The sequence below is a fragment of the Corvus moneduloides genome, chromosome 3, assembly GCF_009650955.1.
Source record: "Corvus moneduloides isolate bCorMon1 chromosome 3, bCorMon1.pri, whole genome shotgun sequence".
Lineage (NCBI taxonomy): Eukaryota > Metazoa > Chordata > Aves > Passeriformes > Corvidae > Corvus > Corvus moneduloides.
The window spans coordinates 120177969-120197257 of record NC_045478.1 but is presented as its reverse complement, the minus strand read 5'-3'; the positions used below and the strand labels follow the sequence as shown (position 1 = coordinate 120197257).

The following is a 19289-nucleotide window of genomic DNA, read 5'->3' as shown; positions in this document are numbered from 1 at the left end:
GGGAGCACCTGGTTCAGCCCCTCTGACAAGATGGGTACTCAGGGACCATCTCATGGAGAAAACAACAGAGGGAAGGGCTGGGATGTGCCGGGAGCTGTTGCCTCTGCTAAGGGCTGTGATGGTGAGGGAGTTCCTGCGGCTCCTCCCAGGGGTGCCTGTGCTGGGAAGGAGCTGATTTGGTGGGAGGGTCCCTGTCGTACAGAGTTAATTGAATGAGCTGTTCATCTCCTAAGTGCTCATCTGAGCCAGGCTCAGCAGCTCTCCAGAGATGCACCCATCACTAACTATGAAAATCCTCATGCAGCAGAGCACACAGAACCTCAGATTACCTCTTCCTCTTTTATTGCACAAGGCTATTTTTAATCCAGTGTCTGGCTGGGCATTAATTATCTTTGACAAATTACTTTGTATTGTCTTCATGTTGTGTAAATTCCCATGCATATTTTAGCCCATTGCAGTCTCATAAGAGCAGTAAGTGACACCTTATTTCCCTTATTTTACAGGCAGGCTGCAGTAGTGATGAGGTATCAGAGGAAATTCATGCCCAAATTCGTCTGTCAGTTGAAACCAGTGAACAGCTGTGTTCTCAACGCAGCTTTGCAGGACTATATCAGCCATCAGCACTGCCCTGATACCCATGGATTCCATACCATCAATCATCAATTTTGCTAATTACATGGCAATATGAGTACAAATGTGTGATGGGAATTGACATCTCAGAGGAAGTTGAGTGGATGGATCACTGAGTCAGGGATGAGTAAATGTGGAATTCCACCTACATACAAGGAGGTGCAAGAGTCGCAACAGTTTTTCTGCATCTTTTTTCTTACACTTGAGTGCTACATTCCTAGACATGTCTCTCTCTTAGATCCAGGACTTTAAGAGCAGCAATTCTATGTGACCCAAGAAATGTGTGATGGTAAAGCTCTTGGGTGCTTTTAGTGCTGGATCAGGAATCTCCTCTTCTTATGTCAAGTTCTTGGGGGCAGACTGGGAGTGACTCATGTTCTTCACAATGCACCAAAGGTTGCCCTTGTGGAGGTCAGTGAGGGACTGGTGAGCAGAACAAGCAGGGTTTGCTCTTGGTGCAGTTGAGAGAGCAGAGCAGGGCAGTGGGAGCGTGTCCCTGGCGTGTGGGGGAGAGGAGGACGTGCCGTGAGGCGCGCTGTGCCCCGGCCGGTCCTGCTGTCAACCAGCTCAGAACGTCCCGGGCCCTGGGGACACACAGCTGCTTTCCAGCCCAGCCCCAGCTGTGGCAGCACGGCCTGGCAGGAGCTGGGGCTGGAGCCCACGAGCTGCTGCACTGCCTGGGGAGGCTGTGTGTGCCCCAGAGCCCCGGGACTGTGCGAGGGGCCCCTCTGACCCTGGCTGCCTGCACAGCACCATCTGCTCTCCCTGGGCTCTGCAGTGCTGACCTGGTGGGATAATGAGTTATCCTTGTGGAGCGTTTGCAAATGGGGATGGGTTGGAAGGACTCAAGCCTGTGTTGTCTTTCTGTGAGATTCCTCGGGTCTGAGAAGGGACCACCTTAAGGTGCAGCAGTTCAGAATCACAAGCAACAAGGAATTGATCAGTTCCAGGATCAGGGCTGTTTGCTCTGCCCTGGGAGGAGCAGAGTGGGATGTTCCATGGATATTTGAGAGAGGCAATCTGCTGTGAGTACAAGTGAGAATGTGGCGCAGGCTCTGGCACTGGTAAACACAAGCAGATCTCTGTGGATAATATGAGTTTTTTTCTGTTTGATTTTTTAGAATCAACCTTGTCCTATGTTAGGCAGCTGGAGGCCAGAGTAAGACAGCTGGAGGAGGAAAACCGCATGCTGCCCCAGGTGGGTGACAGCCCCGTGGGAGCACCCGGGCTGCAGAGGGACCAGCAGCCCTTGTCCTTCCTGCGTTTGAACACCCAGATAACCAAAGGCTCTCACATCTGTTTGCTCATCTTGCTGTGTTTGAGTAGGAGATTGATTTAAGGCTGTGACAATGCTTTCATTAATTTTTTTCCTTTGCAGGCATTGATACCTTGCTAAGAAAAATTCTCTGGAAGCTGCTACTTCTAATTAATTAATTAATTTACGGGTTGGGAATCACAGTGAACTGACCCTTTGCATTCTGGTTTTGTTCCAAGAGCTTCTTGTTAAAATATCAACTACTTTTTACAGTTAGCCAAAATATTTTGCTCTAAAAATGCAAACATTATAAGTAATAATTGGGTCATATTATTTTTAATACTCTAAGAAATATATTAGATACATTAATGCAAGACTGAAAGTCAATTGACTAAATATGGTGTTAAAGGTTTTCCTAATGTGTTTCTAAGAATGCAAAATTTAAAAGCTCAAGACAAATGAATACACTTGTAACTTTTCATATAGGTACATACTTACTAGAACGTACTTCTATCATGTTTCATTAAATAACCCTTAGAAAATTTTGTCAGGTCTTCAAATGAAATTGCCCAATGGAAAAGAAATGAAGTTGGATTTTGTTTAAATTGAACACTAGCCATTGGTCTGAAGAAAAAAAATGCTTTTTGTTGGACTTAGTACCATTATTTGACTGTAAAATCCAAGGTAACAGTGAGGTAGTAAGAAGTAAAATCCACTGGCTCAGATTTATTGCCCTTTTGTTAAGGCAGAGTCTAAGTAAAATGTGGTGGATTTTCCCCTCACCTTTAATGTGACAGTTGGAAGGGCCTCTGCAGCTCTTTGCTTGGTGACCTTGGGCCCTTGGCTTCTCTCTACTCTGATTTTTGGATCTGGAAAAGAAGGACAACAAGAAAAGTCTGCTCATTAACATGTAAACAGTTTTCAGTAGGAAAGACAATGGTTGATCATCAGTGATAAAGAGTATTATTTTCTTTCAAGAACATTTTTCATGGCAAATGTTAACAAACCCACCCAAAAAGACTGTGTGGTTTGTCTTGGGTCTGAAACAACACTGGGAGATAAATTGTGCAGAACATTCTTCATGGGCCAAATCTTTAGAAGTGTCCGTGTGTTTTATGTTTGGTTTGTCTGGGTTTGAGGCGCTGAGGCAGAACCCACAGAATGCATTCCCAAATCTTACCAAAGCCTGGAACACCCACACTGTGGGCACTGAGTTCAGTGAAAATACCTTGGCTGGGGTGCCAAACCAGAGAATAGTGCCTGTGGAAACAGCCCAGCACCTAAGCCTGTAGCTGTTCCAAAATCATTGAAACAAAATACGCTGAGGGTGGGGTTTTGAAGGGGAAGAGTGAGGTGAGCAAGCCTGGAAACTGCTTTTTGTTTTCAAGTAGCCAGGTCAGAGTTTGTCTCATGTCTGGCTTTGTTGGCACAAGGATCTGTGGTGGAGTTCTGAAAAATCTCCTCGTATCTCTGGATACTTTATTCTAAGACTTAATGAGTGGCAAGAGTTCACATTTCCTGGCATATTTTACTCTTCCTCCTGGTTGAAGTCATGGCTTTGGGGAGAGGAAGGAAGTGTAGACACCAAGCTTATTCTAACTTTGCATTCATCACCTCGGTGTTACATTTGCCTGAGCTTGTTCTGAGAGTTTGTTATTCCTGTGGGTCCCACCTTGAACGTGCTCACCTCAGTGGTGATCAGGCCCTGTCACAAAGACAAGGATGCAGGATGGAAATGCATAAACTCCTGGCACTGGTTTAATTCCATTTAGTGGGAGGAGTGGGAGTTTGTTGGGCATGAAGCCAAGCCAAGTACTTTTGACAAATAAACTGAAAATCTACAACGAGCTCCACAACCGATGAAGGTTTTTGGCACGGCCCTTACTCAGTTACAGTGTCCTGCCTTAAAATTTCAGCAGTGTCTGAGTGAGGGATGCCTTTTGCTTTTATGGATAGCCCCTCCCTGGTAGGGTTTAGGAATTGCAGGATTGCACTTAGGAGAGAGGTGACGACTCACGCTCATGAGTGTGACACGTCTGCTGTCTCTGCTGAAAAGCCCTGGCCTTGTCTCAGGCTTTTTTCTCTCCTCCTGCCATGCTTTTCTTCTTTTTCCTCTCTGCTTTCAATATCCTTTCTTTCCCCCCTTTTCTGCTTATGTGTCACTCCTGGAAATGCACTGACACAATTGTCGACACCTCTCCAGACAAATCATTCTGTTCCTCTGTCACTTAGATGTGGTTCCTTTCCAATTTCTTTTGCTTTGCTTGTCTCCCTCCATATGTATTAGTTTTCTTTTCAAAACCCCACAGACCTCTAATGTAAAGGTTTTATTAATATTTAGTGGCAGGAACATTTCCAAAGAAAATGGTTTTAAGTGCTGCCATCACTGTTCTAATGGAACCCGAGTTTCAGCTCCCTCTGCTGTACCGAAGGGCTGCTTTGTCAGGGGAATTGCAGTACCACCACTGAGTCAATGTTTTAGTTTGATCAGGTAATAGAAAAGGTACAAAAATGGGAATATTCACTTAAGCCTGTTAATGTCTTTCGCTGTGCTGCACAGCGGTTGTGGAGATGGTTCAGAGCATAGGAGGGGGTTTCAGAGTTACGAGGAGCCGTAGGTTGCAGGTTTGCTGTGTTTGTGGGAGCTCTTCTTTTGTTGTTGTTGTCGTTCTCTGTATTCCTTCTCTCCAATAACAAGATATGACCCAGACCCTTTCAGTTTCTGGCCACAAGCAGGACTTTTGAGCAAGAAAGCAGATACTTTCCAAGATTTATGGCACGCAGCTGGGTCTTCTGTTGGGAATGCCAGACTGTGCCGGCTGCGGCCGGGCTGAGGGGTGAGCAGCTTGCACTGGTGCTCCTCAAACACTCCTGTGGGCAAAGCTGTGTGACAGCAGGGCCTGGGGGCAGCAGGGATAGAGCAAGAACGTTTCTGTTTTGCTGGATGAGTTCAGGCCAGAGTAGTTCCTCACAGGACTGAGGCAGGAGCAGCACATGGGCTCTGGCAGTGCCTTCTGCTGACTCAAAGTGCACATGGAACTGCAGCACCACTGGAGATTGGGTTGTGCAGCTGACATTGAAACAGGAGAATGCAGCATCAGCAATGCTCTAACCACATACAGCGTGTTGACCCTGGCTGGAGGCCAGGTGCCCGCCAAAGCTGCTCCATCACTCCCTTCCTCAGCTGGGCAGGGGGAGAAAATACTGCAGAAGGTTCATGGGTTGAGGTAAGGACAGGGACAGATCACTCACCAGTTACTGTCATGGGCAGAACAGACTCGGCCTGGAGAAATTAGTTTAATTCATTACCACTCTAATCAGAGTAGGATAATGAGAAATAGAAACTAAATCTTAAGACACCTTCCCCTCACCCCTCCCTTCTTCCTCGGCTCAGCTTTGCTTCTGACTTTCTCCATCTCCTTCCCATCAGCAGCACAGGGTGGACAGGGCTTTTCTTCCTTCTTCTTGAGTGTGTAACTCAGCTGCACTGAGCTGGAGGGCTGAGAATTGGGAAGCCATCCCTAAAGCCTCCCTGTTACTAAAACCTGAGATCTTCGCCTACCACTCAAATCTTGTCACACCACCTACGCTGTTGTAATGAAGATACTCAGCAATAATTAAAATATGTAGGGGTCAAAGATTGAATTCAGATCCAGTTGCAGCTCCCTGGGCTGTGACAGACCTGTTATGCCAGTGAGTATCTTCAGAGGCCTGGGAAGAGGAGTCTCCTCCCAGACTTGCCATGGTGCATGACTGCTCCCCTGCCTTATGCTGGGAGAAGCCAGATCAGGATCTGGCATCCACATGTCAATTAGCTGAAGATATCCCTGAGTTTTTGTTGGGGTGGTATTTCAGGGCTGATAAGCTCAGCTGAAACGCCCTGGGAATGCGGACATCTGTCATATAATGACAGTGAATGCATTTGCAAAAGACAAACTTGGCAAGTCACCCAATTTAAATTGCTTCGGTTCTTATTTGTTTCACGGGAGGAGGAGACTTTTCCCCTTCCAGCTCTTTGTCCTTGTAATTCAGCTTTCCCTTTCAGTGAAGGGGAAGGGAAGCATTGCCAGGATGCTGCAGACAAGGTGCCAGTGGGCCGGAGGTGGTATGCAGAGGGAGTGAGCGCCCAGCTCCCACAGCACAGGACCAGGAGGCAGCTCTGGTGCCAGGCTAGAGCAGAGCCTTCTGCTCCCTCTCACCTGGGCTCTGCTGCCTCTGTTTCCTCATTCTTTCCTTTCCAAGGCTTTTGGTCCTTTCCTATCCCTTTTTGCGGTATTTCTTGCACTTGCACTGTTGCTTCAGGCCCTTTTTTGGGGGTAAAAACATCCTTGTTAGCCCATTCCAGTCCTGGTATGTTTAACTGGGAAATGGTTAGGCACACATGAGTTTATTCTTAAGCTCTTTTAACACTTTCCATTTCCTTCTTTCTTCCCCCTTCCATTAGATTATCACATTTTATTTCAACCTATTTCCAACTCTTTCAAAAACCTTTCGCTGAGATCTGTGTTTTTTCATTTTCCCTCTTCATGACATGGTTTTAATTATAAATCTATTAGAAGGTGGGAATTGTTTGGTTAGTGTTTCTTTTTCTAAAATCTGTGTCACTCACAGTTCCATAGTGTTTGTCTCCTCCCTTCCTTAGCAGGTAGGATAGGGAATCCTTCAACCAAAATGTAATTAAAAGCCATTGAATAAACTCATGTTTCCTAATCATGCCATCAAATATTTGCTGAAAGAAAGTGAATCAAGAGCATCCACCCACCCAGTTCTTTCATGTGCTCTCGTCCCCAGTGTAAATTAATAGGCCATTAATGAAGGGCTCCAGTTCCCAGCAGCTGCAGTTCTGAGCAGGGTCTTTGTCTCAGGGTGTCCATTGTGCTTGACAGGGGAAGGCTGGAAGACAAGAGCTCATGAGCTTCATGTTACCAAGATACAAATTCAAGAAACACTTGGTGCACAGAGAGTTGCCGTTCTGAGAGGACAGATGGTCTTTTTTTCCAGTTATAACTCTAAAAGTCGGGAGTTACTTTGTCCTCAGGATTTTCTAGTAGACTGTATGGAATCTTCTGGATTTTCCATGTGTGACCTCCAAGGTTTGGAGCTGCCGCAGCCCAGAACGTTTTTCTCTTGCCTGTTCATTATCAAAAGAGGTTTCTGACAGGCCTGCTGGAAATGGCTGTTTCTGAGGGGATGTAGCCAGCAACAGTTTTGGCCACTCAGAAATCTGAGTGTGCCTCCAACCCAGTGTGAACATGTGTGGATTTTGGCAGCAATATCCTGGAGAAGTTTCTGCTGAGGTCTTTGAGGACAGGTGAAAAACTGCAGTGTTTGAAGATTGTGTATTTTAATTGACAGGAATATTCCCTAAAAAATGTCTCTGTTTTCTTTAGTGTGTTATTAATCCAGCAGAGCAACATGCTGCAGTTACTGCTTTCTGGTTTTCCTTTCTCCTGCCTGTTTGAAACAAGCTGACAAACACAGTCTGTGTTTGCTTTGAGCCGTACAGGGAAATTGAGGGCTGGGGAAATCAGGGAAAAAAGCTTTGAAAATCAGGTAGTGATTGAACTGATGTGGCAGCTACCCAGCAGGAAGGATCTACTTCCCAGTAAACCACTTGCCTCTGGGATAAGAGGCCGCTGCAGAATGAGGTAGGGCTTGGATGATGAGTGAACCAGTGCCCAGTGGACAGGAAAATCCTGCTCTCTTGGAAGCTTTGATGAGGTGACTGTGAGTGTCCTTGGGGCAGCCATGGACTGCTTTTCCCTTCCTGGCTCTTCCTGCGTGCCAGGCACCTCCGGAGGGGCTGGCACATGGACTCCCACGGACTGAGCTGGCCACTGGGCTGGGCACTACAGTGGTTTTCATTCATGACTGTCCTTATCAACAATACAGATTGAAAAAATGAAGCTTTCTACTGAGTTGAGTAGAACAGCTCGTGATTAATTCTCTCCATCACAGAATACCCTGTTCTACACAGGGGTCTTTATTCTGACCCTGGCCAGGGTACAGTGCAGGGTTTGCCTCTGGCACTGTGGGAAAATGGCCTGAGTAGTAACATTTTGTAGTTAGTGTGAGTGAAATGCTAAATTTCCATTCATCTGGGCTTTTTGTTAGGTGATATTACAGGACTGAGTCAGATTTCCTGTTCTTTCTATTCACTAGAGTCACGTTTTGGCATTAGATATTTTGTAGATTTTCTTCTAACAGCAAATGGATCTGCGCATTCAGGGATTCTTATCCTTGTGGGAAGTACACAGGATGTGGTGTGGGTTTTACCTGCTCTCTGCAGTGGGATGACCTGTACAGAGATCCCTTTAGACTCAGAAGAGGCCACATGCATGCTGCTGTACTTGGGCACAAGGGCTGGCCAGGCCCAGTAGGGAAGGCTGGTTGTGTGGGATGAGCAAAGAAGTAAATGATTTCTCAGGTGCTGATGTTATACAGCGCTGTTTGTTCACAATTACTCAAGATGTTTAAAGTTTATAGAGATTTCAGCACTACAGAGCTATGACTTCATCCCTCCTGTCTGATTTGGATCCACTTCCACAGTCTGTTACTGGATAAGAAATGAAAAGATCTGTCACACAGGATACTGATTCCAGTAGCTGGGTGCAGGTGCTGTGTGGAGCTAGGAAAGAGGAGGAAGGGAGCAGATGTCTGTTCCCATCCTCGAGGTCCTGCTCAGGATCCAGTTGTACTTGGGGCTGGGCAGTGACAGGGGGCTCAGAGCAAGGAAGGTTAGGCCAGGTTTTGGAGGAAGGTGAAACATGTCCATGCTCCCCCTGGGAAGCAGCAGCTGTGCCAGAGGCTCTGCAGACCTCAGTTCCTCATTCCCCAAGGTCCTGTGTGTTCAGACACCACCGCTTCGGCAAAGTGCCTTTTCCTCCTGCTTTGCTTCACTGCCTCAGGAACTCCTAACAGTAGTGCTGGAGTGCCTCCAGCTCACAGGGCCCGTGCTCAAGCTGGGCATCCCCATCATCCCCTGGAATAAGCTTCCTCCAAGGGAGGCAGAAGCTTTACTGCATCAGTGGAGTGGCCTCACCTGACGTGAGAAGTCCCTGAGCTGAGGATGGGCCTTCAGGGCTGCAAAATCTGCCTTACTTTTTAAAGAAAAGCTTATGTCTCTTATCAAGGACAGAGGGAGGAAGGAGAAGGATGTCCACAGGGGAAATAATAATTTTCGGTCTCCTACCAACATGTGCTGGCTGCTTGAAGCAGTGTGTTCACAAGTTTCTCGTTCTCATGAAAGGAGACAAAAGTGTGCTACATATGGCAGGGAAGAGGCTGTGGAGCACAGCTGCCTGGAGGAGAGCTTGAGCTCTGAGAGCAGCACTGCTTGCAGGAAGTTTAGATTTTTTTGTGTTCAGAAGGCTACATGTGTAGTCCATAGTCATTTTCTCATCATTTTAATGGCAGTATTTCTATTTTCTATTCAAAACTGACCAAAATCTTTGCTGCCTCTGGAGTTAGTAAAGAAACAGAATAGTTTTCCTGATACAAGCCCCAAAGCTGACAGACTGAGTCTATCCTAAGCCAGAATTGCTCCAAGCTGCTTTATTACCCCTTTTCCTTCCTCTTTAATTTCCTTTCCCAAAGTACAGCATTAAGTCTGGCCAGTCACGAACTTCCCAAAGTCATGAATCCTTCCCAAAGCAAAATAAGTCCTAAAGCCCCTCCATACATCACAGCAATTTAGTGATGGCCATTGCTGGGGAGAACTGCAGGATGCTGCCCCGCACAGCCCCGAGCATGTGCTGGTGTTGCCAGCCTGGTTACAAGATCCATTAGTGCCCACTCTTGTGGATTACATGGATCCAGTGCTTGGCAGGAGGACAAGTTTGTGTATGAAATGAGGTTTCAGATTCAGGCTTAAAGTACCTTTTCCATGGGTTTAGCATATGCAGCATTTTGGGGTTTTTTCGTAACATATTCAGGTTTTTTTAGGGTTTTTTTTGAATATGTGAAGTCCAGTCCTGCAGATGACTGTGGGGGTTGAGTTGATGTTTTAAGTGGCCGGGAGGGTTCTCTCTGCCCCTTGGCACTGCTCTGAGCCTGCACCTTTGGTTACAATGGCCTCAGTGTATCCCAAGAGCATTAGGAACTTGCTTTGGACTGGGTTACTTTCCAACGAATTTGGATCTGTGAAGTTCAGCCTCGTGTCTTCACTGTGTGCCCTTTTTCTCCCACCCCCACCTTCATCTTTCCTACTGTTTAGATTAGAGATACCCCCAAAAACTGCACTGTGCTATGTGCTTGCTCAGCAGGGCAAATGAGAGCCCATGGGGGCACTGTTCCTCATCAGAGGCTCTTTCCACTGTCATTATTTTTCCTTCAGAAATGCATTTCCCACACGTTCCAGCAGGAATTAATGCTACATTATTTCTTAATGTTTCCTACGGTGTTTATTACTCTTTAAGGAAGGAACTTTCCTTCTCTCTGTCTTTGAACATTTTGCTTCTTCGGAGTTTTCAATTTTTTTACACAAAGTTCTGCATAAGGAATGAAAGGGAAGAGCAGGGCAAGTTGGGAGCAGCTCAGGAGTGGGACTAGGGCGGTCCCTGCGGCTGCAGTGCTCACATTGCTGCCCACAGATGCAGCAGGAGTATTTTTAGCACTCCTCCAGAGCTGCCTGCTTGCTCAGGTTACCTCACTCCAGGAGATGCTTTACATCCTGCAAAGTTTGAGGTGACTGAGCTGGAAGAATTTAGGTAGCGTGCATTTTTTTGGCAGTGTCCTGAAGAGCCCTTGCAGGTGTCCACTGGGACAGCCCTGAGGTTGTCACTGCTGGGGACAAGTTGACATCTCTCAGGCCAAGGGGGCCATGGCCTTGCCCTGGAGGAGCTGGAGGCAGGGAAGGAGTGAGCTGGCAGCCCGGAGCTCCTGGCTCCTTCTCTGGTTGGCTGTGGCTCAGCTCATATTGCAAACCTCGCAGCAACGTTCAAAAATGTGAGTTCTGTTGAAGGAACAACCTCCAGAATTACTGAGATAAAATTAGACCTTCTCAAAACCTTCCTGTGAGGTTGAAATTATCTCTGTAAACTTTGTAGCACTTTTGTGAGGTGATGTACACACATAAGAAATTTTGTCATGTCCTGATTTTCCAGGGAGACGCCCTTGAGGGCCAGAATGTTTGGGTGACACTCTGCAGTGCCACCCACGCTGCCTCAAGTGGACCTTGGTTACTGTGGCACAGAAAGAGGGGAGCTTGGGAATAACACACACCTTCAGTGCTTCTGAGCCTTCTGCAAAAGAGCAATAAATAACTGACATCTGTTTTAATTAGTGACCAAGCCTTTTGTGTATTAAATAGTGTTTAATTTTTTGCGAAGGATGCCATTAGGATGCCAGGAGGGGCGGAGGGGAGTCACTGCTCTGCAAACGAGCCAGCCAACGTCAGTGGACATGGCTCAGCCTCTCAGCAGTCTGACTCAGTGGTAAATGCTCTGAAGGTAACGCTGCTCCTCTGGTACAGTCCATGCAAAACGTCCTGTCTGTCCCTCAACACGTGTGTATTGTCCTGGCAACATCCCCATGGGCACCACTGGGATGTTACTGTCATGAGTGGGGTTGTTTTTGTTTGTCACTCATTGCATCTGTGGACTGTGTGTATCCTGGGCAGGGTCCCGCCCTCACAGCCGTGTTGATTCCAGCTGTAGCTGCTCTCCACATTACTTACACTTGTAGTTTTTCTTTGAAGCTGGAAGTGGTGTTTTGCTGAATAAGGAAGTCTTTCATTGAGGATGCATGTTTGTGCTCCAGTGGAATACAAGGGATTCCTGTAACCCGTGCAAAGAGAAAGACTTTAATGCAGAGATAAAGCCAAGGCACACAGTATATTTCTGTTAAAAATGGCAGAGACCACAATCCCAAGGTCAATGCTGAAACTCCCTTGGGAACAGATGTGCTTTACCCTGAAGTCAGGGCTACATTGCAAAGGCCTGTGTGGCATTGATATACAGCAATTGACACAAGTAATCAGAGGGGTAAATCTCAAGTTCTCACTTCTGTCAGCAGTAAAACTGTTGCAATTAAAGAAACTTAGAAAGTGTTAGAAGATTCCAAGGTTTGTGGGGTGACATGAGACAACAAGTGGCTGAGTTCTCTGTCCCACTGCAGCACAGGTGCCAGTGGTACCCGTGTTCCTCTGGAGGGGAATGAAACTGAGGGAGAGCTGAGCAGAGAGCAAGGACTGTGTATTCCTCTCTCCCAGTGCTGGCTCAGACGTGGTTGTCTGGGGCTTTGTGCACCTCTTCTTTTCTGTGCTTCACTCATTCCTAACCTGCTTTAGGTTAAGGGGGTGTTATTCCCCACGTCTACAGGTGTTGCAGGGACATACTTGGAGTGGGAGGTTGGCACTCCTTCTGGAAGGGACTTTTGTAGACATTTGCTCTGGTTTTGAGCTCAGCGGTGCTGTTGGCTTGCCTGGACATTCGAGTTCCTGCGCACAGTGATTGTCTCCCTCAGGCCGGGTGACATTGGCTTCTCCTCCGTGGAGCCTGAGGAAATGGGTTTATGCAAGTGAACCGAGCACAAATTACAGCCATCAGATCCCTTCCTGTAACACAACCCCGGGGCACAGCAGTGCTTCCCCGCAGCCGTCTCGCCTGTTTTCCTGGCATGCAGAGGGGAGAGGCAGCAGAGAGTGCCCCAGCCCCTCTCCTCATGCCCTCAGCTGCACGTCCCCTCCGCGATGGCCGCCCCAGCCACGTCCCTGCCAGCTGCACTCAGCCCAGGAGTGCGCTGATCTCACCCTCGTACAACGTTCCCAGCTCCCGAGGAGTGCCTGGTTCAGAGTGCTCCAGGTCCTCTCTGCATCTTCCATGTATTTCACCTGCTGCTGCCTAGAAAATAAAGCTATGCCATGTAATTTTGTCAAGAGATCATGTGTCATTATGGAAAAAAGCCTTTTGTAGTTCTCTTAAAATACCCCTTGGCAAAGGCTCTTCCCTGAATGGAGCATTTAACAAGGTGCTTTTGACAACCTGTAGTAACAGCTGGTCCGTGTAAGTGAAATATTGGAACAACAGCTGATGCTTTGCTTGCTGAAATGGATTGATAAGAAATACACAGAGTTTAGTTCAATATGATGTGAAAGCTGTGCTTTAAGTTCACCAGGAGGTACTGCAGCAATTGATATAAATGAAGTGTTGTATCCAAATGGAAGGTGAGCTGTCAGCTCACAGATTGCCCGACTTCCCCATCCCCAGCCAGGGAGCAGACCCTGCTTTTTCCCAGGGTGAGGCATATGGGTTTGATCCCACCTTTCTGGGGAATGCACAGCTGATCCTTGCATCACTGCAGAATCAGGTGCAGGAGGAAGAATCAGCCAGCACCAGGAGCCTGCTTTTCAGTACAAATTTGGCAACTTGGAATTCCTGCAACAAAGAAATAGTCTCTGTTATAAAACCTCATTGTTAGTGCAGCCCACTTGTGAACAGCACGAAATCTGAAGAGCAGGACTGTGTTTTAAAGGGACATTTCCATTAGAAAGCAGAGGAGGTGGTTGTTAAAATAGTGCTGTTGTTTTCCTGACTTTGAAAAAAATGAAAAAATATTTTAAAAATTGCCTGGAATCTCCTGCCAGTGGAGGAAGTGGGGAACAAGAGCAGAGCTTTGCCATGCAGCCGGTCGGATGAGGCTCTTCCATGACCTGCTCCATCAGGCAGGATGGTTGGAAGAAGAAGTTGCCACGTGTGTGTCCCCATTCCAGTTGTATCTGACCAACCTGCTTGTGGTGCTCTGCATGGATTGACTTTGCACTGAGACAGCTGGAAAAATGTGCAGTGTAAGTTTAAGGGGTTTAATTTTGTATTCCATATTGAGCCTGGAAACACCTGAAGATGCAAAGTAATCTTCGTTTAAATGCTGACAGTATGCCCTTGAAGATTTTATATGGAAATTAAGTCAATTACTGTTTCTGTAATGCAATTACTGTTTCATTAGGAACACTGTAGTGTTAACATGTGGGTTAGTATTGATCAGAAAAATCTATGTGTATAATATATCTGGGATAAAGTACTGTATGACTCAGCTGACCTGAATTTATCCTTCATAAGAATAAAACTTGGCAAGTGTGATGAAGCCTGGCAGCCTCAGTTTCCCCACCTGAACAATGGCCCCTCTGTATTTTTCTGCCTATGATATTCCTTTGTAATTTATGGATAAAACCCAGTTTCTAACTCATACATATTTAAAAGTAATGCATAAAAATTCTTGTGATGTAAGTAATGCCACTTCTAAAATGCTCAATTTGACATTATCACTTCATTTGTGTAAATCTCAAATATATACTTGTATCCCACCTTGTCCCTTTGTTCCCCAGCCATTCAAAGCTCTGCTGCTGGCATTGAAATGCTCCCTGTTCCTCTGACTTCTATAATCTGTGCCTGATTTGACTATTGATATATTATTATACTTTTAAAATAGTCGGTTATTTTCTTTCTGGTTTTGTCTTCTTACACCCACCCAGTCCATGTTCAAAGCACAGTGGATTTGTGATGAACAACTTATAATGTTTCTTTTCTTTTGCATTCTCCTTGCAGTTCCTGCCAGGCTGTAACTCAGTGTTTAGCTGCAGCCTGATGCACTGTGGGTGTTTCACAGGAAACATTTGCCATGGCATCATTTTGCCTGTGAAAACAGTGGAACGATGACAAGTTTCACTTTGAGCTCCATAATTTTGATGCATGGTGTTGATTGGTACCAAAATATTGCAAAACGCAAATATGGATGTGTAATTCATGCTGTAGGAATTTTGTGGTGTTAGATGATTGTGCTGGTATGTTATTAAGGTAACGGAGGTGGGAATTCTCTCCTCAGGATGTGCATATGGAATTGGTGCCCGCTCATCAACAATGTATTTGGGAATGGTTTTGCTTTGTATTTATAAGCTTGTAGCGCCTTAGGAGAATGTAGCCACATGTGACAGCGGGTTTAGAGGCAGTTCATTGTGTATTAGTGAGCATGGGTGTAATTCCAAAGCACAGGAATGTCTGGATTCGGTCTGGAGGGGTGTTACTCATATTTTCCTCAGGTTACTGGGAAGCTTTGTTTGCAATTCACTTGGGAAGGGAACCCAAGGGAAGGTGGTATACACCAACTGGGATTTTAGGGTGTAGCTGGGCAAGAGGGCTCGGGCAGCTGAGATTTCCATGGGTATTTCCTGCTGCTCACGGAGTCCCACAGGGCTGGAATGCTGCTGCAGCCCGGAGATGTAACGGCTCTCACCTGCAGTTGGGTGCAGGTTCCTGCCTGGATTCCAGGGACATTCCTGCATCCTGGCACTCTGGTATGTTGGAAGTAAGCTAAAAAGGAATCTCCATGGCTGCATCCTCAGCCTCACAGCTGTCCTTTAGCTGAGGTTTCTGCTGAAATTTGGAGTGATTTTGAGTGACATTTTGACCTCAGCTTGTCACTTGTGCGTAGGGCATGGGCTCTCCTGTGTGGGTTTTCCCCTTCCTAGCAATCCAGGGTCACTCATTCAGCTGGAACTAAAGGACCTTGGGAAGTGTCATCTCCTAGTTTATTACTGTGTCAGCATTAGCTGCTTGGTAAATCTTGTCTTAATATTTACTGACAAGAAAAATTGTTGGAAGTCATGGTTAGGCGCAATGTGCCTTCTCACAAAAGCTGTCCAAGAGAGCTTCCTCTTTGATAGTATTAAGTTAGGAAAATCAGGAAGCAGGTGTTGGAAAGAATTGTCAGATCCAGCCTGGCTGTGCCACAGACACCCAGTCTGGGAGGTGTCCCTGAACCCCCATTTTTCATGCTCTCACCACTGCAGTGTTTCACTGCACAGCAAACGTGCCTAAAGCACACATGTTTTTTATGATGGTGACTTGGGATTTCTGGCTGCAAGGTTCTGGTCATATGGCAAGTTTGCAGGCTTTGGGTCATGCCCACCCACTGGAATTAAAGACAGTTCCCTTTAAAGACTTGAATTTGGCCCTGTAACACTGTAGTCGTGTTGCTTCCAGTCTGAAGTATTTCTGGTTTTCATGCTGACACTCAGGTTTTCTTCAGGAAAGGCTCAGAGAAACTGGGTTATTTTCCCATCTCTTGTACCAGATCACAGTAGGACCTTGGGTTTGTTCTGCCTTTGCTCATCAGCTCTAAGAGCTACCTTTTCAGGATGTCAGCTTCCCAGGATCCAGCTCCTTTGTCTTTATTCAGTGCCAGCTAATGCAGTGTCTGTTCACTGCTGGACTTTAGGCACTGGTAAAATACAAATAATGAATGATGACAATGGAAAACAGCTTTTACCTTTCTTGACAGTCATATTGCTGTTGGCCTGGAGATTAATGGGTGATTTAGTAGCAGTTACAAAAAAATAGTCTGAAATTGCAATACAATTGATAGGAATCACCATTCTTGTCTCTAGCAGTCCCTGAGAGGCCTGGGGACATTGACATAAGCTACTGTTCTTGTGCTCATATTCCATCGACCTTTCCGTAAGTCATTGTAAAATACCTCCCTAAATATTGGGGGGTATCACTTCTCTGCCTTTTTAATTCTGACATTGGAACATGGGTGTTAAGCAGAGTAGCACAGTGGCTGCAGGCACAATTCCTCTCACCTCAGGAAAGAACTAGTGGAATAAACACTCCTAATGCCTTCCTTGGTTTGAAGAGAACAAGTAAATGCTTTGAAGCAGAGGAAGAACTGCTCTGTGGTTTTTAAGCTGGAGATGTTTAGACACCTCTGGAAGGATCTTTGTGCTTCTGAATCACATTCTACAAGAGATGTGGTTGGGGAAATAGTTGGACAGAGTTTCTGTTGAGACCTGCAAACACCCTCAGTCTTGTGTGTGAAGCGTAAAATATCCCCATGATGCACGTGCCAGTTCATGTGTCCCTGTTTCTAATCATTTTTACCTGGCAGCATGTGCTTTCTGTGTTCACAAGGAATGCTGTGTCCCATGGGAGACAGTCTCTGCTCCTGTTGTGTGTCCCTCCCCTGTGTCCTACCTGTGCTGCATGGTGTGTGTTCCAAGCTGTGGCATTCCAGATGCATGTCCATAGGAACGCCAGTGCTCCTTAACTGGGGATAATGAGCTCTCTTTCCATCCCTCCCTCTAGGTTGTGTGGAGGAAACTTGGAGATGCTGCAGGGTCGTGCCCTGGAATTAGACAACACTTGTCAGGAAATCAGTATAAAGGACCTATGTAAGAGGCCCTGACCACATCCTCTCTCTGAAGAGCACGAGTTTGAACTGCCCAGGAGAGGGGAAGAACTGCCTGTGTCCGCCGCAATTCCCAGCTGACGTCGGGGGCTCTGCACTGCAAGAGACTGCTGGAAAGGGGGGACATTCTGCACAGGGGTCTGGCGGGGAGCCGTGTGGCAGTGTCCCCCAATCCTGCTGTTCCAATATCCCGGCTAATGAAGAGCTGCACCCTCACTGCAACGCTCCACCCTTAGAAGCACTGAGGTATTGCCATCCTAACCAAAAGATATTTGGGATTCTGCAGGCGTTACGCAAAATAAGTTTTATTTTGGTTAGTTACAGTGAATCTCTGATAGGTCTGAACGAGTTTGCCATTGGATTTAAGAGAGGTTTTTCAGCAGACTGGAGAGACACTGATAAACTGTGCCTTTGGTCTCCGCAGGTTTGAGAAAGTCGCTTCTTAGTAACTCACACTTCAGTCTGTAAAGGATCCGTTAATGGTGCTTAGGCAATTTCCAGGTGATTTTTTTGCTTTGGTAGAATACCTGCCTTTGGAGGTGCTAAAAGACCATAAAGTCCTAACCAGCCGGTAGTGTAGCATAACTACAGTACTTGTAGTGATCCGCAATTTCTTTCTAAATGAAAGTCAAGGTAGCTTTCTTTTCGATTCACGTTGATGCACATCTTCTGAAGAGGTGTAAGGTGTTTAATGAATGGCCCTTTAATTAACAGAATACTTAGGCATCACTCTTACAGGTCTCAAGTCAGGATTTCCATCAGAGTTTATTTTGGAAAATATTTTCCAATTGTCAGGATGCTAATTTCTACTGTTTAATTTAGAGACATGCTGGTTTATTTAACAAGAGCCTACAAGGATCTAAAAGATTGCACTGCATTATAAAAAAAGCTTTTCTTGCCACTGTAGCGTTCTTTCAAAGAAAAAGGTTTTATGATCCTCAGAGCATGTCTTTCATTATTATGAGGCAGAAAGCTCTTGTTCAGATTGCCTGAGATTTGACCAGACGGCGCCCTAGATGTGCTTAGTTTATTTTTATCTCTGTGTATATGATCCTAGTTGTGTGTATTGAATTACAACAATAGATATTTTGTGTATATCTTAAAGCAATGATAGTTTCATGTATGAATGTGCAACAGGCTTGTGACTGAATGCTGTTGCTTAACTTTTTACCATAGCTGAGTATCAAAAAGACTAATAAAAATTAATAAAAAAAAATATAGGAATGCAACAATTCCTGGGTTTCTGGTTTGTTCTTGGTTACTAAGTTTTGAGCCAAAGTCAGAACCTCTGTTTTTCTGAGCTTGGACTGTGTCCGTGGGCTATTTGCAGTGGAATGTAGCTCGGTTGCTGTACAATCTTTTGTTATATAGGCGTATGATGTAAATCTGCTATCTGTCTTCAGAAAAAGTGTGTTAATTTGCAGCAGTAATTCTGTTGGTTTCTGTTGTTATTTTCACTTGGTACCATTCAATGTAAGGCCTCTGATCCAGCATTGCTTTCTCGGGCAAAACTCCCGTTCACTGCTTCTCCTTGAGTTGGAAATGCAGAATCCAGCCTTCTGTTTTGAGCCATTGCCCTCCTGCGTGGTTTCTGATATAACCCCCAGCCCAGACAGCTCTGTCCTCTTTCCATGTTGTTTTCTCCCCTATATTGTTTGCAGAGTTCAATTTCAATTGTTGTATTCCTATCTCTCTGTATGTATGAACAGCTGTAACACCTGTACTTGTGCCTGCGTTCTGGACGCGCAGGGGCCAAGCGAGGGACACTGGTCTTTTGACACTACACTTGTGTAAATTTTGATACTGTATTAAAACTATTTTTTTACAGTTCTGCATATGATGGGGTATCAAGTATTGTGTTCATCTTAGCAATGGTAATAAATTATAGAATCCCAGCCTTGTTTGCTCTCCTTTACTGACTGAAGCTCTGAGCTGCTTGGGCTTACAGGCAGGAGCTGCTGGAAATCCTGCTTGGTTGAGAAATTAGCTGCATGCTGTGCATTTTTCTTCATTTTCTTGCCAGGTGTCTTTAAAAAATCCCAGCAAAGTGAAGTTGCTTCTCTGTCTTCTGTTAAATGAGGAATAGCTGTGTGTGATTGTGCGGGGGGCTGTGACCAGGTGCAACTCGTTCAGTCCTCAGCTGTGCTGCGTTTGCAGCCCCAGGACACCTGTGCTGGTTTCTTCTTCCTCCCCTCCTCACAAGCCAGTCTTGAGGTGAGGATTG

The 19289-nt window shown here is 45.9% G+C and overlaps 1 protein-coding gene across 3 annotated transcripts in view; it reads left to right on the top strand.

The window, feature by feature from the left end:
• Positions 1 to 18960, top strand: part of CCDC85A (coiled-coil domain containing 85A) — a 67693-nt gene extending 48733 nt beyond the window's left edge. Inside the window, exons 3-5 of one of the 3 annotated variants that reach the window (XM_032103784.1) lie at positions 1752 to 1828; positions 11215 to 11334; positions 16963 to 18960. In XM_032103784.1, coding sequence (XP_031959675.1) covers positions 1752 to 1828; positions 11215 to 11334; positions 16963 to 17052 — 287 coding nt within the window. In that variant the 3' untranslated portion in view covers positions 17053 to 18960. The remainder of the gene's footprint in view (positions 1 to 1751; positions 1829 to 11214; positions 11335 to 16962) is intronic. The other 2 variants (XM_032103785.1, XM_032103786.1) reach the window with 2 other exon arrangements.
• The last annotated feature ends 329 nt before the right edge of the window (positions 18961 to 19289 follow it).